General features: G+C 40.8%; 2 protein-coding genes across 3 annotated transcripts in view; one reads left to right on the forward strand and one right to left on the reverse strand.

Annotated features, from left to right (window-relative positions):
* Nucleotides 1-16,856, reverse strand: part of Eip74EF (Ecdysone-induced protein E74) — a 570,400-nt gene that overhangs the window by 484,772 nt on the left and 68,772 nt on the right. The gene's annotated exons all lie outside the window — the stretch shown is intronic.
* The window catches only part of Lsm11 (U6 snRNA-associated Sm-like protein LSm11), a 56,785-nt gene that overhangs the window by 27,216 nt on the left and 12,713 nt on the right, over nt 1-16,856 (forward strand). The window contains exons 3-4 of the mRNA XM_067144605.2: nt 6,903-7,024; nt 13,782-13,920. Of these exons, the coding sequence (XP_067000706.2) occupies nt 6,903-7,024; nt 13,782-13,920 (261 nt within the window). The remainder of the gene's footprint in view (nt 1-6,902; nt 7,025-13,781; nt 13,921-16,856) is intronic.

Below are 16,856 nucleotides of genomic sequence, written 5' to 3' on the forward strand. Positions count from 1 at the left end.
TCCTTGGAGACAGAAAAAAATACTTTTTCTGGCATGGAGATACCATCACTTACAATCTAATAGATACTGTTACTAGTGATGTAACAACATTCGCCGCCACTACTATCGTAGACAGTACCGTACAGTGAGGGGGGGGGGGGGGGAGTGCTCGGACGAACAAAATACCGATGTTAACACTTCAAGTTTTACGACGGGAAAGAGTTGAAAGAAGGAATGCCTATAAAGTCCAGCTGCTCGCTGTTCCCACTATCTCACAAATGGTTGCGATGACTTTATATAAATGTTATGTCCGTACTGATCGTTGGCACTAGTTGTCTGCCAACTGTAGACAACTGCTCTGCTTAGAACATCGTTCTCAGTACCAGATCTGTGTGTTCAGTGACCAGCTTCTCTCAAGTAATGGTTTGGTTGCTCACCTCTACCACAAAAGGGCAACTCTTACAGCACTCCTTCGAAAGATAGCACTTGAGGCTGGTATCTACGTCAGAACGACGATTGAATATCACCCAGCGCACAAGGTTTGTTGCTGTGGTAGCAGCGACCAGGTTACCAATGTTAGTATCACTGCATCTTCACCTGGTGAATTTCAGTCAACTTGAGAGCTGTTGTTTACATTATGCTCACTAAATTTCACGAATGTGTCGTTCTTCTCATGTTAAATTTGTGATGTTCATGTTCCTTTTTCTCAGTAAGTATTTGGCCTATTGAAAGAAAATTTTGCAGGCTTTTAGATTTGTACTTATTCTTTAGATGTTTTTTTTGAAAAGTGTATGTTTTCCAAATGTTCTCGAACTTTCCCCTTCGGAAACATAAAATATTAGTTTTACTATTATGGGAAATTCACAAAAACCTCCAATCCTCCATTCCTACTATTCACATCTCTACTCTTAAAATGCTTCCTGACAAAAAGGAACATTCGTCTAGAAAAAAAAATGTAGATAGTGCTCCTGAAGATTATTACATTACCAGACCCATATTCTGGATCATCTGGGTTGTCTTCATATTTTTGACCCTCTTCTGGTTTAACTTCCTAGCTTCCTTTGAATTGGCTTCAAATTTTATATCTGATTTTCTCATTCGTAAATTATCCATTTCACAGCACGCACCAATCATGTTCACATATTGTGGTTCTATACCCAGTTTTCTCAACACCTATTAACAAAGTCCTTTTCCCCACGAACACTTTTTTTGGCACCCCCTGATCCAGATCACGTTATGGAATGGCTCGTTTGGATTTTGAGTCATTCCATGCAAATACTTTCGAAGAAGATCGTGTGGCCGCAAAGTAAGCAAATGTCTGATGCACTATCAGGATGGCCAGTACACAAAACTTCCCTAGAACCACAAACCTCTGAAATAGAAAGGAACTAGCCCACTAAACTGAAAATATTCTAGTTTTCAGGACAGAAAGCACAGATGTGAAAAGGTGTGGTGGCTCTCGTACATGTCACGTGACATTTAAATGGCGTTCGAGGTACAATTTCAGAAAAAAACACATGAACATCATAAAATGGACTTCCAGCTAACAAAATCATTAAACATCTAAACATGGAATTTTCAATCCAAAATGGCTTACGACCGCGCTAATTGGCTACAAAGTTTGGGTTGCGTAGCTGTTGGCTTACATTCGGGAGTCATCAGTTCTGAAGATGGGTCTCTGTGGTTTCCCATCTTCACACCAGACAAATGTTTGGGCTGTGCCTTAATTAAGGCCAAGGGTCGCGTCCTTCCTAATCCTAACTTTATCCCATCTCTGTGTGTGTCGGTGCGACGTAAGACAAATCTGGTGTAAATACGAACTGTCTGCTAAGTCTTCAGCCCAGCGGCTGGTTTAGATTGTCAAAAAGCGCCTGCAAATGTTAAGCAGTTATAAGGAAACTGCAAAAAACTGATAAGGAGTAAGGTAACTTAGTTTGCCATTGCTTTCATAACATCCAGATGCTGCAGTAGGCGTGTTCCGAAAGTCATTACTAGATTTCGGATTTTAGGCAAAAACTTGTTTGGTTCCTTTTGAGATAACTTAAAATGAAATTGTATTTACACATTACGTGTATTTATAAGGTTAAACACGGTTGTCCTATTACGCCGAAATTGACGTAGAACCTATATTTCCATATATTCCTACCCTAAATCGATTAAAAAGGCTTTTAAGTCATTTCGAGAAACTAAAATATGTATTTGCCGATTTTTTAACTATCTTCAGTATATTATTTCCAAACAAAGTCTTATAATCGGGAAACTGTAAAGCATACCCTACTCCCTGGAAATCCTTAAGGACTTCCCGCAGTACTACACGCCCGTAGTCACAAGTGTCCATTGACTTGCTGAAAACAAGATAGTGTCATCTTCCAAGTCGTCTTTAATTAAAAGGTTACAGGAGTTTCCCCACTTCACGTCCATGGTAAAATTATATTCTGTGACGTGTGCAGCAAAGAGGTGAGTGAAATTTGTTTTATATTTCCCCCTAAGGAGTTATAATTTAACGAAATACACATGGATTGATAAATTTCTTTTAAGATACGTAAAATTGAGGTTGTTTAAAATATATTTTAGAACCTATTTTTTCACATTTGAGAGCCTTTTTTAAGCATCTAAAAAATTAGCAATAAAAATCCAAGGTCTAGTCTTTACTCGGCATCACCTATACCTAAAGAGCTTCCATACTGTCTCAACCATAAATGAGACGAGAATTGCGTGGAAGGTACCTTTTACTTTGACCTGCTCCAAGAGACAGATGTAAAGACACTCACCCATCAAGAATTAGGAACGGGCGACAGAAATGACCTACAACCTTTCAGTGACATATTGATGGTTGTGACTAGGCTTGCATCAGCTTTTCTCCTAAGCACATTTGTGTACTTGCTCTGTGACATACGAGTTTCTGCGATACAGGTCAAACTATTCTGTTGAAGCAAAGGCAATTATGCAATTTTGATGTTATGCCGCATTTCATTTATGACTGTACTGTATAGAATGCAAAATATAGACACGATAAACGAAGAACGCGTAGTCAGGTTTAAAACAGAGTATATTAAAGAAGGCGTGCCTGAATTGTCGAGGCTATTTAGCTAAGTGCCGTTTCTAGCTAATAGTTAAGTGATATAATGTGAGGAGTAATATATATATATTATTTCAAGCAGCAGTGTGTTAAATACCAGTTATCCACGTTTAACTAGTCTTGAGAGAGCTACACACTCTCTCACTGGCTTTCTCATTTCACTTTCCGTCACCGCTCCAGGCCACATCAACACTTTCGTTCTTGTTGTTCATTTCTCGAATTGCCAACACTAAACCCTTCCCCCGGGCTCCTTCCTTAGAACGATGTTGCTACAGCTCTATCCATTATAATTCTAGGCCATTAAATTGTGCGAGAGAGAAATGCCTATGTAGAAATGTGATAAACGTTCTGATAGCGCTGACAGTTCCCTACTTCTAGAATCTAGAAATTGTTGGGCGTGGTTGGCGACCGCAGGTTTCAAGTACAGTCTTTGATAGCTTCCACTCACTCACTCTGCATGCTTCTGTGGGATACAAATGTCCTGTGCCTATCTCGCCGTTTCCCTCCATTTATTTTTCGTACCAAACCTTCTCCACTGTTGATAAACTTAACCATAATAGGTATTTTATTTGATCGTGTATTGATTTGTCTAAATGTATTAAGGTAACTATTTAAAATAGTTTATGTTGGGTCCACCTTATCAATACACTTTTAATGATTGAAAATTATTTATTCTATCATACATGTTGCAGGAACAACATGCATTCCCCTCATCAGTGAAGTCAAATCAAGGAATAAAAAACTACATAACACTATCTTTTGTTTAGCCCACAATTTAAAGAAGTATTTTGTCCTGATTCACCACATCAATGAATAAACAAACTAGTGAAATCTTATGAAAATTATCATTACATAAAATTTTAATATTTTGATGAAATGAATGAGAATACCTAAATAAATTTAAGATCTTCAAGTTTTTCGTCCTTTTTTCTTTAAGGAAGAAAAAGAAACATCTATTTTTATTATGTGTTCCTTGTGAGAAATGTTGATCACAATTAAATTAAAATTAGAATTAAAATTCTACAAAGTCTAAATATTAAGACTCGTTCTTCATTTTTATGAGTGACAAATCACTGTTCGGATAAAATGTATAATAATTTTAACTAAGCACGCCAACATGATTGGCTTCTTCCTGGTTATTGTTCGGAACTACGAATGTTACAGGCCTCGCTTCCATCTGTCATAACCTGATTAGAGAAGGGTAGCGGCTATCAACACGTTAAGGTTCTTTAATAGATTTAGACAAGTCAATACAGGATCAAATAAAATACCTATTATGGTTAAGTTTATCAAGAGTGGAGAAAGTTTGGTAAGAAAAATAAATGGAGGGAAAACGGCGATATAAGCACAGAATTTAATTAAAATTCATTTCCATTTGACTTTTTGATTTCGCTCCATTTTTTTGTTTCGTTATGCCCAACTACGGAGCGTATTCAAACTCAATAGCACTTTTTTGTTTCCTCTTCTCCTTCGACTATCTTTTCATCATCTCCCTGTATTCCTTTTTACGCTGTTCAGTCCGTACTGTATTTAGTCACTGTGTTTGTGAATTAAGGTTCTGAATTTTATTCTATCTTGAATGGTGTCTTCAATAATGCCAGTTTCATTCAGGTCTTCACTGATTTCTTTTAGCCAAATATTGTAATTTTTCATTGAGAAGGCTACGTTTAAAATTTTCCTTTTGAGCCCGTTCTATATAAGTGGCCGTAAACTAATGGTTTTCAGCAGAGGAAGAAATAATGCTACTCTGAAACTTAAAGACCAACTTAAATATCTTGGTTGTGGGATAACGGATGAACCGAACCCAGACCTAGAAATTAAGAGCCGAACAGAAATTGCAAGATCAACATTCAGGAAGATGAAGTCATTATTGTATGATGGTGCATTAAGTTTAAAACATCGGCAGCGTATGGTGAAATGTTATATTTGGTCTACTCTCCTTTATGGGGTTGAAGCTTGGACGTTAAAAGAGGCCACCATCAAAAGACTGGAAGCCTTAGAACTGATCAAATGTTACAGAGAGCAAATTCGCAAAAAAGAACAGGTAACAGTCATCAAATGCAGAAAAAAAACTGCATACCTAGGGCATGTTTTGCGTGGTGAAAAATACGCAGCTTTACATCTAATTTTGAAAGGCAAAATTGAAGGGCGCCGAGGAGTAGGCAGGAGGAGAACAACATGCCTTAAGAATATTAAAGACTGGACAGGCATTAAAAAAAAAAAAGCGCTGAAGAACTCTACTGTGTTGCTGAAGACATAAAAGCACTCTCCACATTGATCGCCAACGTCCGGGAGACTGGGCATTGCACATAGAAGAAGAAGGTGCTGTTTCAAAACACCCTGCATGTGTACAGTATTATCATAATAAGCATGAAGTAACACAGAAAGGACCATTGCTAGCAACAGCTGTGGCTGCTTGCCCTTTTCAAAAAATGTTACCTCAGTCTTGGGGTGTGCCTGCTGTACAGCCTCGCACAAACACACAGACCGCACGGACGCCATGAGCCCACGCAAATTTAAGCCTAGTCATTTTTAAAATGCAGCTATTGCTTTATCAGATATGAACAACCTTAATCATGTACAAATTCTGCTGTGAAAATATGTAGCCTACAATATTTTACTCCGAATATTGCCATAGGTTTCGATCCATTTTGATGACAAAGAGATTATTGTGTATTTCCAGTTTTCTTGAATATATATATGTTTTGCTAGTGGCTTTACGTCGCGACGATGGGATAGGAAAGGCCTAGGAGTTGGAAGGAAGCGGCCCTGGCCTTAATTAAGGTACAGCCCCAGCATTTGCCTGGTGTGAAAATGGGAAACCATATTCAGGGCTGCCGAAAGTGGGATTCGAACCCACTATCTCCCGGATGGGAGCTCACAGCTGCGCGCCCCTAACCGCACGGCCAACTCGCCCGGTTTTCTTGAATTTAGCTGTAGTCCTTTTGATTTTTTCGTCTCTTCGAACCTTCGAGATTCATATCTATCCTGAGTACTGTATTTGAAAATCAGATGTTCCAGCTTCTTTCTTTTTTCAAACAAGGTACCAACTCCTTGAAGCGGGGATGAGGTCTTTTTATTGTACTGTTGAGCTAAGAATACCATCCTTCAACGGCATCGTTTGCTCGCTGTCGTTTTCCATGACAATTCTACAGCTCAAGTGACATTTATAGATTTTCCAGTCACTAATCGTTGAAGTAGTCGAACAAATCTTTCAAATAAAATAAAAAATAATAAAAGAATAGCCGAGCTCGATAGCTGCAGTCACTTAAGTGCGGCCAGTATCCAGTATTCGCGAGGTAGTGGACTCGAACCCCACCTTCGGCAGCCCTGAAAACGGTTTTCCGCGGTTTCCCATTTTCACACCGGGCAAATGCTGGGGCTGTACCTTAATTAAAGCCATGGCTGCTTCCTTCCCACTCCTAACCCTTTCGTGTCCCATCGTCGCCATAAGACCTATCTGTGAAAGTGCGACGTAAAGCAATTTGTAAAAATAAAATAAATAAACAAATCACCCACAACTCAGGGAAGTACGGGCAACCAGCTAGTAAACTTAAGAATTGTTTGTTTTTAAAATCCCCGTCAGTTATACACCTACCTACTACAATTCTGGGATATTTTGAGACTCATTAGCTTATTTATTTCGCCTACATATTTCTTGCTCATAATTTGGTGCTGTTTTCTGTCTTGTTCGGACAGTTTGAGACTCTGATATTTTGAGACTGCACCCTCGAAAACCGTAAAGTTAGTTAGTGGGAAGTAAAACTGTTAACTTTATTATTCTTCATTAAAATACTTTCGCCGACCCCACTAGTTAATTACAAACTATGCATCTGTGTTTCAGTGCCTGTTAAAGCACCACGACCTGCACGTTTCTCACGGGATGTACTGACACGTTCTGAGGAGGTCTCTGAAGGCCCTCTGAGTGTGCTAAGAGCCTGTATGGACCGTCGTCTGCGAGTGAAGGTAAGAAGTATTTATTGAATAGAGCTATCTCCTGTTGGTTCTAGTCTCGTAAGGTTTAACCTTGATGGTTTACTCAATGCTGGTGCGTTACTTGTGGAGCTCGGAATGTTGACCTGCATACTTACCACAGATTCTGTCATCATTACTATGTCACGTGCGTCAGGTAAAAGTGCTGACTGTTATACTTCAGCTTGCTTAACTCCGGCGTGTCCATAGACAAGTACCTGCTCGTAGCTTTACAAAATTCGCGTGCAGAAGTTTTGTTATTTTTCGTAGAATTGATGTTGCTTGGGCCCCGCGGTCTAAGGTTATAGCAAACTTGTCTCGTATGCCGAGGCTCCGGGATGAGGGTCTAAGTGCTGGTTCGAGGTCCACTCAACCTACATGAGAACGGCTGAGGATGGCGTCCGTCTAGATGAGCACGCGTGACTTCATAATATGCAGGCCTTCGGGCTGTTGGCAAAGGCCCATCAGGGGCGAAGGAGGTGGCGGGGGGAATATTCTAAACTGCTAATGGAGTCAGTAAGGAAGCGACGACTGAAGTTCTGCGGACATCTGTTCAGGATGGATGCACCCCTACTAAATGACCTCAAGACCATAGTACTGAATCAAGAGGACATCTCTAACCGATCAAAATACAGATCAGTGGAACAACTTTAAGGGCTTCTACGATGAGCAACAGCAGAACAGCGGCTGGGCAGAAAAGAGAAGACAGGGGCTAGAGAAAGAATGAAACGCTTTTGGGCTGCAAAAAAAAAGCTTCCAGAAATGTCTTATACTTACATGACGTTACTAAACGTCACTAAACGAGAAAAAAGTACATCTTCTTATTCCTTCTATGTTGAGTTGAAGGATTATGACCAGTCCTAAAGATTTTGTCGATTGGCTCTGGAAATAACTTAAGTGTGGTGGCAACACTTCTCTGTACTATTAGGCAGGAGGTCTCCTGAAATATAATCTGGCTGCCGAAAGCTGACATTCAGTTCAGTACGGGTCACCTATACAGGGGCACTACGCGGAGCAATCGGCTTCACTCTTCAATGTGACTCAAATGTCCCCATATGTTAGGAAGATGACGTTCTCTTGAATCAGACCATGAGTAGGTCACCGTCATCGCTAAATACACTACTTTATCTTTGGTTATCTGTGTTGAATCGTACTGATCCTTCAAGATTAACCTGGTAGGAGAGCACAGACGAATGCCATCAAGCATAGCTCTTGCTATCCGCCTGGACATCGCTGTAGTATTCAGGTGTCTAAAATCATGCTCGCCAACGGAGCCACAGAATAGGCACGTGTATAGAGCAACGCGGATCTGAAGGAGTGGCAGATATTCTTTAACACCAAGCACCCTCATGTTGGTTTTATGGTCTCCAGCCAAGAACTTGGGTTGCCCTGAACAGAATCCAAACCAACCACGGATGATATGGCTCACTGCTTTTTTTCAAGAAGTGTATGCGAACTTTTCCCAACTTAGACTATGGTGCAGCGAATCAAACCATCCGCCATATCGCGGAAGAATGTCCGAGGAGAGCGTACTTTGGACTTGGTGGTAACATCTACACAGGCGCTATAACAGTGGCTGGACAAACTGGACAGATGCCTGTGAAATCCGTAGGGCTAAGTTGCTTCTTTTAATGGTTTGCTTCAGTTCTTGTATTCTGTATAAAGGTACTTGTATACGTATTTTTGTGTATTTTTTGTTGTACTTCGTATTAAGCGGCGTAACACTAAGATAAGATATTCATTAGCGAGCAGCCTTAAAGGAAAAAGCCTCAACGTTCGTGAGGAAGTCCACTGTATAGCAGAACGTAGAAGTATTGCCAACAATCGGAGAGACCGAGCTCGATAGCTGCAGTCGCTTAAGTGCGGCCAGTATCCAGTATTCGGGAGATAGTAGGTTCGAACCCCACTGGCGGCAGCCTTGAAAATGATTTTCCGTGCTTTCCCATTTTCTCACCAGGCAAATGCTGGGGCTGTACCTTAATGAAGGCCACGGCCGCTTCCTTCCCACTCCTAGCCCTTCCCTGTCCCATCGTCGCCATAAGACCTATCTGTGTCGGTGCGGCGTAAAGCAACTAGCAAAAAAAAATCGGAGACAAAACGAAGCAGAAATAATTGACCCTACGATAAAGTTAGAATACTTTCTTTCCCAGCCAGATGAAATAGATAAACGGAATATATATACAATGCCCTACTTCCAGAGAGCCTACAGTGTCAGGAACATACGAGAATGGCAGCAATCGTACAAACTGGACCGAAATATGCAAGACAGAATTGTTACCATAGTTATAAAATTCTCGGTGGTAATAATGCGCAACTATTTGTGTTGAAAGCATAATACTTATTGGTTTTTTAATGTTGCTTGAAGGAAATTAACGATGTTCATAATCTTAAGTTCATTGACATTTCTTTTACGAAACCAACAATTCAGTTCTTTTCGAAGAACTTGTGAGCTATTCCGTGTCTTGTGGCAAACGCATATTGGTGTCAGCCCCAAGGCTGGTTTGATCCTCCACAGCTCCACCATCAGCTGTCATAAATAGCCTAGACGTCACTGAAGAGGCGTACTAGGGAAATGAGGAGTGAGGTATGTAGTTTTCCGTTGCTTTCCTCACTGGACCAACCGTTGCCGTTACATATCAGTCTGCCAGGCCCACTGAAATGCATCCAACCAACCCTATGAACGATATTTTCACACCATTCATAACAAGGACTGGCTGCATAAGGAACGGTATTACTAGCATCGCTCATATCTCAGTCACTTTCATATTGTCAAAGCCAAGGATGAGACTGAGACAGATGAAAGTAACAGATGTATTCTAGCCCATACCAGAAGATACTACATCTCGCCAGCAAAGGCAGAATAATAATAATAATACTCTTCGCTGGGCGAGTTGGCCGTGCGGTTAAGGGCGCGCAGCTGTGAGCTTGCATCCGGGAGATAGTGGGTTCGAGCCCCACTGACGGCAGCTCTGAAGATAGTTTTCTGTGGTTTCCCTACTTTTACACCAGGCAATGCTGGGGTTGTACGTAAATTAAGGCCGCGGCCGCTTCCTTCCCATTCCTAACCCTTTCCTGTCCCATCGTCGCCATAAGACCTATCTTTGTCGGTGCGACGTAAAACAAACTGTAAAAAGAAAAAAAAATCCTCATATGCGGTTAGTTTCAGCGGATTCCGCAATTTTGAAATCTTGCCCTGAAAAGGAAGTATTTTATATTAATGACATGGGTCTCATTCAACCAGCCTCCGCCGGGATTCGAACCTGCGGTCTTTAGCACAGAAGGCGTGGATCTAAACAGCTGAGCTTCAACAGTGAGCAGTCTTGCGTAGCTGTAGAAGTTTTATTTGCAATTAATGTTTGTTACATTAGAAAGGAAAGTCTGTGTGTGTCATTCACCTGATGTTGTAAAGTGGGAGTTTGTTTCTAGTATAACAGGGAGTGGGAATTTATCCGTCTCTTCTCAGTTTCATGTTACCTAATATTTAATGCAGTACAGTTCGTCCCATTCCCTCAAAATAAAAATGAAGACACTTCTCAAATTGGCTTCATAGTCCGAAATCGAATCCGAGTTTGTCTTCGTACCTCCGAAGTACGAGTATATTGGGATTATACCAGAAGTAGCCTAACAAATTAGTGTTGCCAGATGCCAAATAATATTAACTGTAATCATCATCTTCCGCAGTTTATCCCGCTTGCTCAGGGTCTCTGCAGGAACTGAGGCATGAAAGGTTTTTTGCTAGTGGCTTTACGTCGCATCGACACAGATAGGTCTTATGGCGACGATGGGATAGGAAAGGCCTAGGAGTTGGAAGGAAGCGGCCGTGGCCTTAATTGAGGTTCAGCCCCAGCATTTGCCTGGTGTGAAAATGGGAAACCACGGAAAACCATCTTCGGGGCTTCCGACAGTGAGATTCGAAGCCACTATCTCCCGGATACAAGCTCACAGCCGCGCGCCCGTAACCGCACGACCAACTCGCCCGGTCTGAAAACAGAAGCTACGATAAATTTGCGTACCCCTGTAGACGAACCCACGTACCATACTTTGAATACCACTGGTTTAGGACATAAGTGTGTGCATATTTTCGGAATGTTTTAAGGTCATAGAAATCCGACCCAAGTACTTCCATTTTATTTCATTGTGTAGGAAGTTTAATGTATCTCGTCCCTCTCCAACTCAATAAGCTACTGGTTTCTTACTTCGGCAGACGTGCTACAGTAATGTAAGCCGTTAGATGGCATGTTGGAATCAACAAGTACCTGTACGTCCTTTCCGCAGTTGAATAAGGAAGTATCCGGTCTGACTAGGTCACGATGATAGGATGTAACTCTCGCAAACAGCACAGAGAATTTGCTAGCTTGTGACGCTGGCCGGAGAAACTGATTAGAGGAAGATTGCACGACTGTCATTGTCGCAGTCATCATCAGCGAAAGCGAATGTAGTGAGAGGGTGACCTTACTGAGGGTTGAAGACAGGCAGAACTGTGCGATATGAGGGCAAGGAACGTGCGGTGGGGTGAGCGAACTTTCTCCACGATTTCTCTTCTCTTGACCCACTCACCGGCATCGTACCAGGATTCCTGCAGCCTTGTGGGTTGGCTGACAGCGGACGATTCTCATGCAAAAGGTGAGCCTTAGAGACAGTACGACTAAAATCACTAATATGACACGGCGGCCACTGTTCCACGAAATAAAGAATAAGTAAGCAGAAGTGAAATGATACCATTAAAAAGTTGGCGTTGCCATGCTATGTAAGGAAGTTTGTCTGTTAAGTCTTCATCCCGGAGGATGATTGTATCCTCAAAAACGCAACACCAAAGATTATGAGGTTATACGGAAATCGAAAAAAAAAAAAAAAAAAAAAAAACTTACGGCGTTGCCGTAATGAGGGGAAAGAAAGTACATATTTCGCAAAGAAAATTTCAGATAAGCGGTGACGAAAAAGATCATCCCCGAACGTGGTTTACCGCACATCCTGCCAATTCTCAAGGGGAATAATAACCACGGTAACATGCGATACCAGTTACTACGCACGCAATAAATTCGTGGGGCTGATGATCGCATCGCCCAGAAGCTCTTATTTTATATAAGTCGGTCGTTAATAAGCCCAGGATTAACGGTGCTTATTATTATTATTATTATTATTATTATTATTATTATTATTATTATTATTATTATTATTATTATTATTGTGCGAAAGCCGTGTATATATTTGCGTTTGCAAGTTTTACGAGTCTGCCGTGGATATTTGTCGTACTTTCTAAATTTACATGACATTTCTTTTAATATTGAAAACATATTTTCTTAGCAGACAACGTAGGGGTCCCCCATACTACGAAAAACGTAAAATGAGGCAATTTCCGTAAGGGGGCAGACCCAGCTTAACAAAGAAAAAAAAATAGGTTAATATTCATTCGATTGTTAAATATGCTACAATTGTTGTTGACAATTGCTGCACATATCAAAGTGTTGGCATGCTTCCTGGCAAACAGAAGCAACTTCAATAATGTCAAAATTTTACCGGGCGAGTTGGCCGTGCGCGTAGAGGCGCGCGGCTGTGAGCTTGCATCCGGGAGATAGTAGGTTCGAATCCCACTATCGGCAGCCCTGAAGATGGTTTTCCGTGGTTTCCCATTTTCACACCAGGCAAATGCTGGGGCTGTACCTTAATTAAGGCCACGGCCGCTTCCTTCCAACTCGTAGGCCTTTCCTATTCCATCGTCGCCATAAGACCTATCTGTGTCGGTGCGACGTAAAGCCCCTAGCAAAAAAAAAATTAATAATTTTAATATTTTAAAATAAAATATTCAAAATTTCCCGCCTTTTTAACAGTATATCACTGTTTCCCTTATAAATTCCAAGTTTATAAGAATTTTCGTACTTTTCCTTTTTTAAAGTGTGTATCAAAACTCCAGCTACAAAATGAACCTCAATCATTAACATAGACTGTGATTTGGATTTTTGTCGCGTTTTTATTCCGAGCACCAGAAAATATTAATAGCTTTTTAAATAAAAATGTTATATAAAATGGAATTTAAATCCTATTGATTTGAGTGAGGTACAGTTCATAGTACAACATTATGGGAGGAAACTCTGAAAAAATCATAATTATCCGTGAATCAGTAAGAGAAACCGTGATATATTGTTAAAAAGGCGGGAAATTTTGAAAATGTTATAATTAGAATTTTGACATTATTGACGTTGCTTCTGATTGCTCTTAAGCATGCCAATCCTGGGGTATGTGTAGCATTTGTCAACAACGTTTGTAGCATATATAACAATCGAATGAATATTGGCCTATTTTCCCCGTGTTGAGCTAGGTCTCCCCCCTTAATTGTGCAGAACGTTAAAAGGCTAAAGGCCCGGAAATGTTTCAAATTGTGAGTCTTGGACAGCTCTATCAAACCGGATAAAGATGATTAAGAAAAGGATTGTAATTTTTAGGAATAAATAAAGAATATATTCTCATAGTTTATTATATTTTATTTACGTAACATTCGTAGCTCATGTCCGTAAGATGTTATCAACATTGAGTTGCTTGCCTAAAACGCTAGAACTGCGGATTTTTGTATGTTACCTTTTTTTATATATTCTTTTCTCCTTGTTTTCGTTTACGATACTTTCTATCATGAATGCATCTTGGTTATGTAGAATGTTACTTCTTAAAGATGGTCTTGCCTTGGAGAATAATGTCTTTTAGTTTTAAAAATATTTGTTTCCCTTCTTGTATGTAAGCTGGATGGTACTTGTTACAGGTGTACACTAGGAACATGAGTGGCGTGAGAGGCCACTGCGAGGCCTTCATAGCGGCTTTCGACAAGCACTGGAACTTGGCTTTAGAGGATGTTAGAGAAGTGTGGCGTCGTAAACGTCGGCGCAAAGTTCCTGCTCTTGGTAAGTTTCTCATTCCGCTGCAGATAGTTTTACGACCACTTCTTCCTCGCTCCTTTTCAGAGAAATATTGCTCCTACAATCGATCCAAGTTCCCAGTGTGAGCCGCCCCAGACTGGTTGAGAACTCACTTAGCTCTGCGGCGGGAATGGAAACTTTCTCTTCGCACTGGGTTCGATTCTCTTGTTGTCTGTTGGCTTCCTGGGTGAGTGGCCGACTATCTGTCTTCGCTGCACGATCTATGCAGGTGATTTTTCATCTTCATATCGACTTCCTGTCTGGTTACTATTCTGTTTTAAGCCGTTGCCATTTTTATGAACTAGAAAGAAACATTTTTACATAAATATGGTTGGGGGTCATCTGAAATTAGCGATACACAATGTGTGACGCGATGTTAGCTAGCAACCGTGCAGGCTGTGAAGTGTTGATGGATGGCCGTGACTGACAGTCATATAGGAGGCTTTTTTTTAATCAGAGAGGCCTCATCTTATAATCAGTTCTCTAGAGTATGATGTCATTCATGGTAGTTTCCCCCTTTACCCAAAGGGAAATTTTACACCATTTTTTTCTTCTTCTCAGCAGTTGCAGTGAAATGAGTGACTGCCCTAACCGTTATATTCAAGGCCGATGCCACACACCAAGCCAGTAGAAGTCGATAAAGGGAAAAAGAATAGGCACAATTCGTGTATAGCCGACTAACTCAATAAATATCACGCCATGAACGTCGACTTCTCAGGAGACTCGGAATCAACTCTGTTGCCGTCCAGTATCGGAGGGATCAGGCAGGGATACTGAGACAAAATGCTCATTCACCCTCATGTTAATGCACTAAATGTGCCGCTAGTCGCAAGTCTCTCTTCCTGATATAGTTTATTCATGACCGGTGTAAAATATTAATTTATAAGTTACAGTGGAACCTCGATATCTCGAATCACCTCGCGAGCTAAATTTTATTTCGAGTTATTGAAATTTTTAGGTGTAGAGAATACCGTTTTTGAGCATGTATATCACATAATCGAATCGTATTTATATCTACGGGCTTATACTGAATACATTATTTTTAACAGTGTTTAAAAATATACAAACAAACTCTATTTTACGGCATCACTTTAATTATAACCCTCAATTTTTAGAGGACAGGATACAGTACATACAGTAGTGAAACAAGAAACAGGCCTCGGTTGACACATTTGGAAAAAATCCGTTAATCTCTTCTGTTCGTCTTTCCTCCCTTCACGTTGAAACTTCTCGTCAATACCACGCAGCCGAGATTCGTAAATGGAACTAATCATCCGCAACTTCGGGGGTGTCTTTCGTACGTCACCGGTAATTGATTTCCACCCGAGAAACAGCGAAGCTTCGCCGATTTTCCGATCACCAGAAGTTTGTTTTTCGGTTCCCGTCATATTACCTCCCAGCATCACGTTACTGAACAGTTGCTCACAAACTACAAATGACGTACTGCATAGTTATCACTGCACAAAATTCGAGTTACAGAGCATATGTTTGCTTCGAGAAATCGAGAAATTCGTGTAACCGAATTTCGAGTAATAGAGAAATAAATACGCGTGAAGAATAGGACAAAGGGCCGGGAAATTTAAGTTACTTCGAAATGGTGAAAATTAAGAGTAATGGAGGTTCGAGATATCGAGGTTCGACTGTATTTATTTATGCATTCGTTCATTCATTTATTCATTTTGGAACCTTCGCATGGAATTTCAAAATAAATAACTTTAAACCAATCCGCTTATTTGTGCCAGGCTCTATGTGAGGTCTCCTGGTTAATTCGGACTCCACTTGTGTGAGATGTGGCCTTACATCTCTCTATTCGCAGACTCGGAACTTTTCCTCGTTCAGTTAATGTTGCGGTGGGGAGGGTGATCGTCACATTGTGTTGCCCGTTTCTCGCTTACCAGCAGTTAGCACCAGTTTAATGTTCTCACACGACTGAAGGAACTTGGTTTCGATTCTTAATAGTCGTTTGGCCTTTATGTTTAGTTTTTCCTACGTATGAGAGGATTCCGACTCGACTCGATTTACTGGATTATTCTTGAAAACAGTGATGGACACATTGCCCTCATCTCTTTTATCTGGGTTCAAGAACGTACGAACTCTTAATTTCTCTCTCTCTTTCTTACTGGCCGCTCGTAACAAGTACTTTGTCTTTACAAAGGACCCTATCTCCCATTGCACTTGACAAGTAAATGATGTGCGAGATTTGTGGTGAATATACTAGTCCGATATGATTGTTTCACTCAAGCTTACTAGTAACCCTTATTGATTACTTTTTAATGCGTAGTTTATTACATCCTTTATTGGCTAGACAGCCCGCATTATCACTTTATATTACGTTTTGCATATTAGTCTTCCCGCAGCGCGTGAAAATGACCACTACCCTTTTACAGGTTGTCAACCCGCATCATTCAGAATTTGTACCAAGTACGTTAGACTACCCGCAACGCTGTTGAGTACAGCGATCGGCATAAGGGGTAGGGTATCGCTGACTGTCGATATTAAGTAGCTGCGAGAACGTGGATGATCACTGTACTGACAAATTTTCAGACATGTTTCAGGAATCTCCCCAAGGGCTCACCCTTTCTGACGCATGGAGTAATCGCACGACTGCCCTTGTCTTACCTACTTTGGCCATTTGTTGTTCTTTTGGGTCCGCTATAGTTGTAGATTTGCAAGGCTTGCAGGCCTCTCCGGAGGCCACACACTGTTATTATCATTATAAATAGGAAATAAGGAAACACAGTCTGACGAAGGACGAGAAAAAAATTGAAGTTTAGCCATGCAGCCGGACTACTACTCTGAGTGGTCAGAAGAACTACTGCCTATCTCCCTTAAAAAATCACCGCCTTTCCTTTTTGAGAATTTTCTTTTGCAAATAAACAGCAAATGTATCAGGAGAGTTGTTTTATTGCCGATATCGCAAG

Source organism: Anabrus simplex, chromosome 3, assembly GCF_040414725.1.
Source record: "Anabrus simplex isolate iqAnaSimp1 chromosome 3, ASM4041472v1, whole genome shotgun sequence".
NCBI classification, from domain to species: Eukaryota; Metazoa; Arthropoda; class Insecta; order Orthoptera; family Tettigoniidae; genus Anabrus; species Anabrus simplex.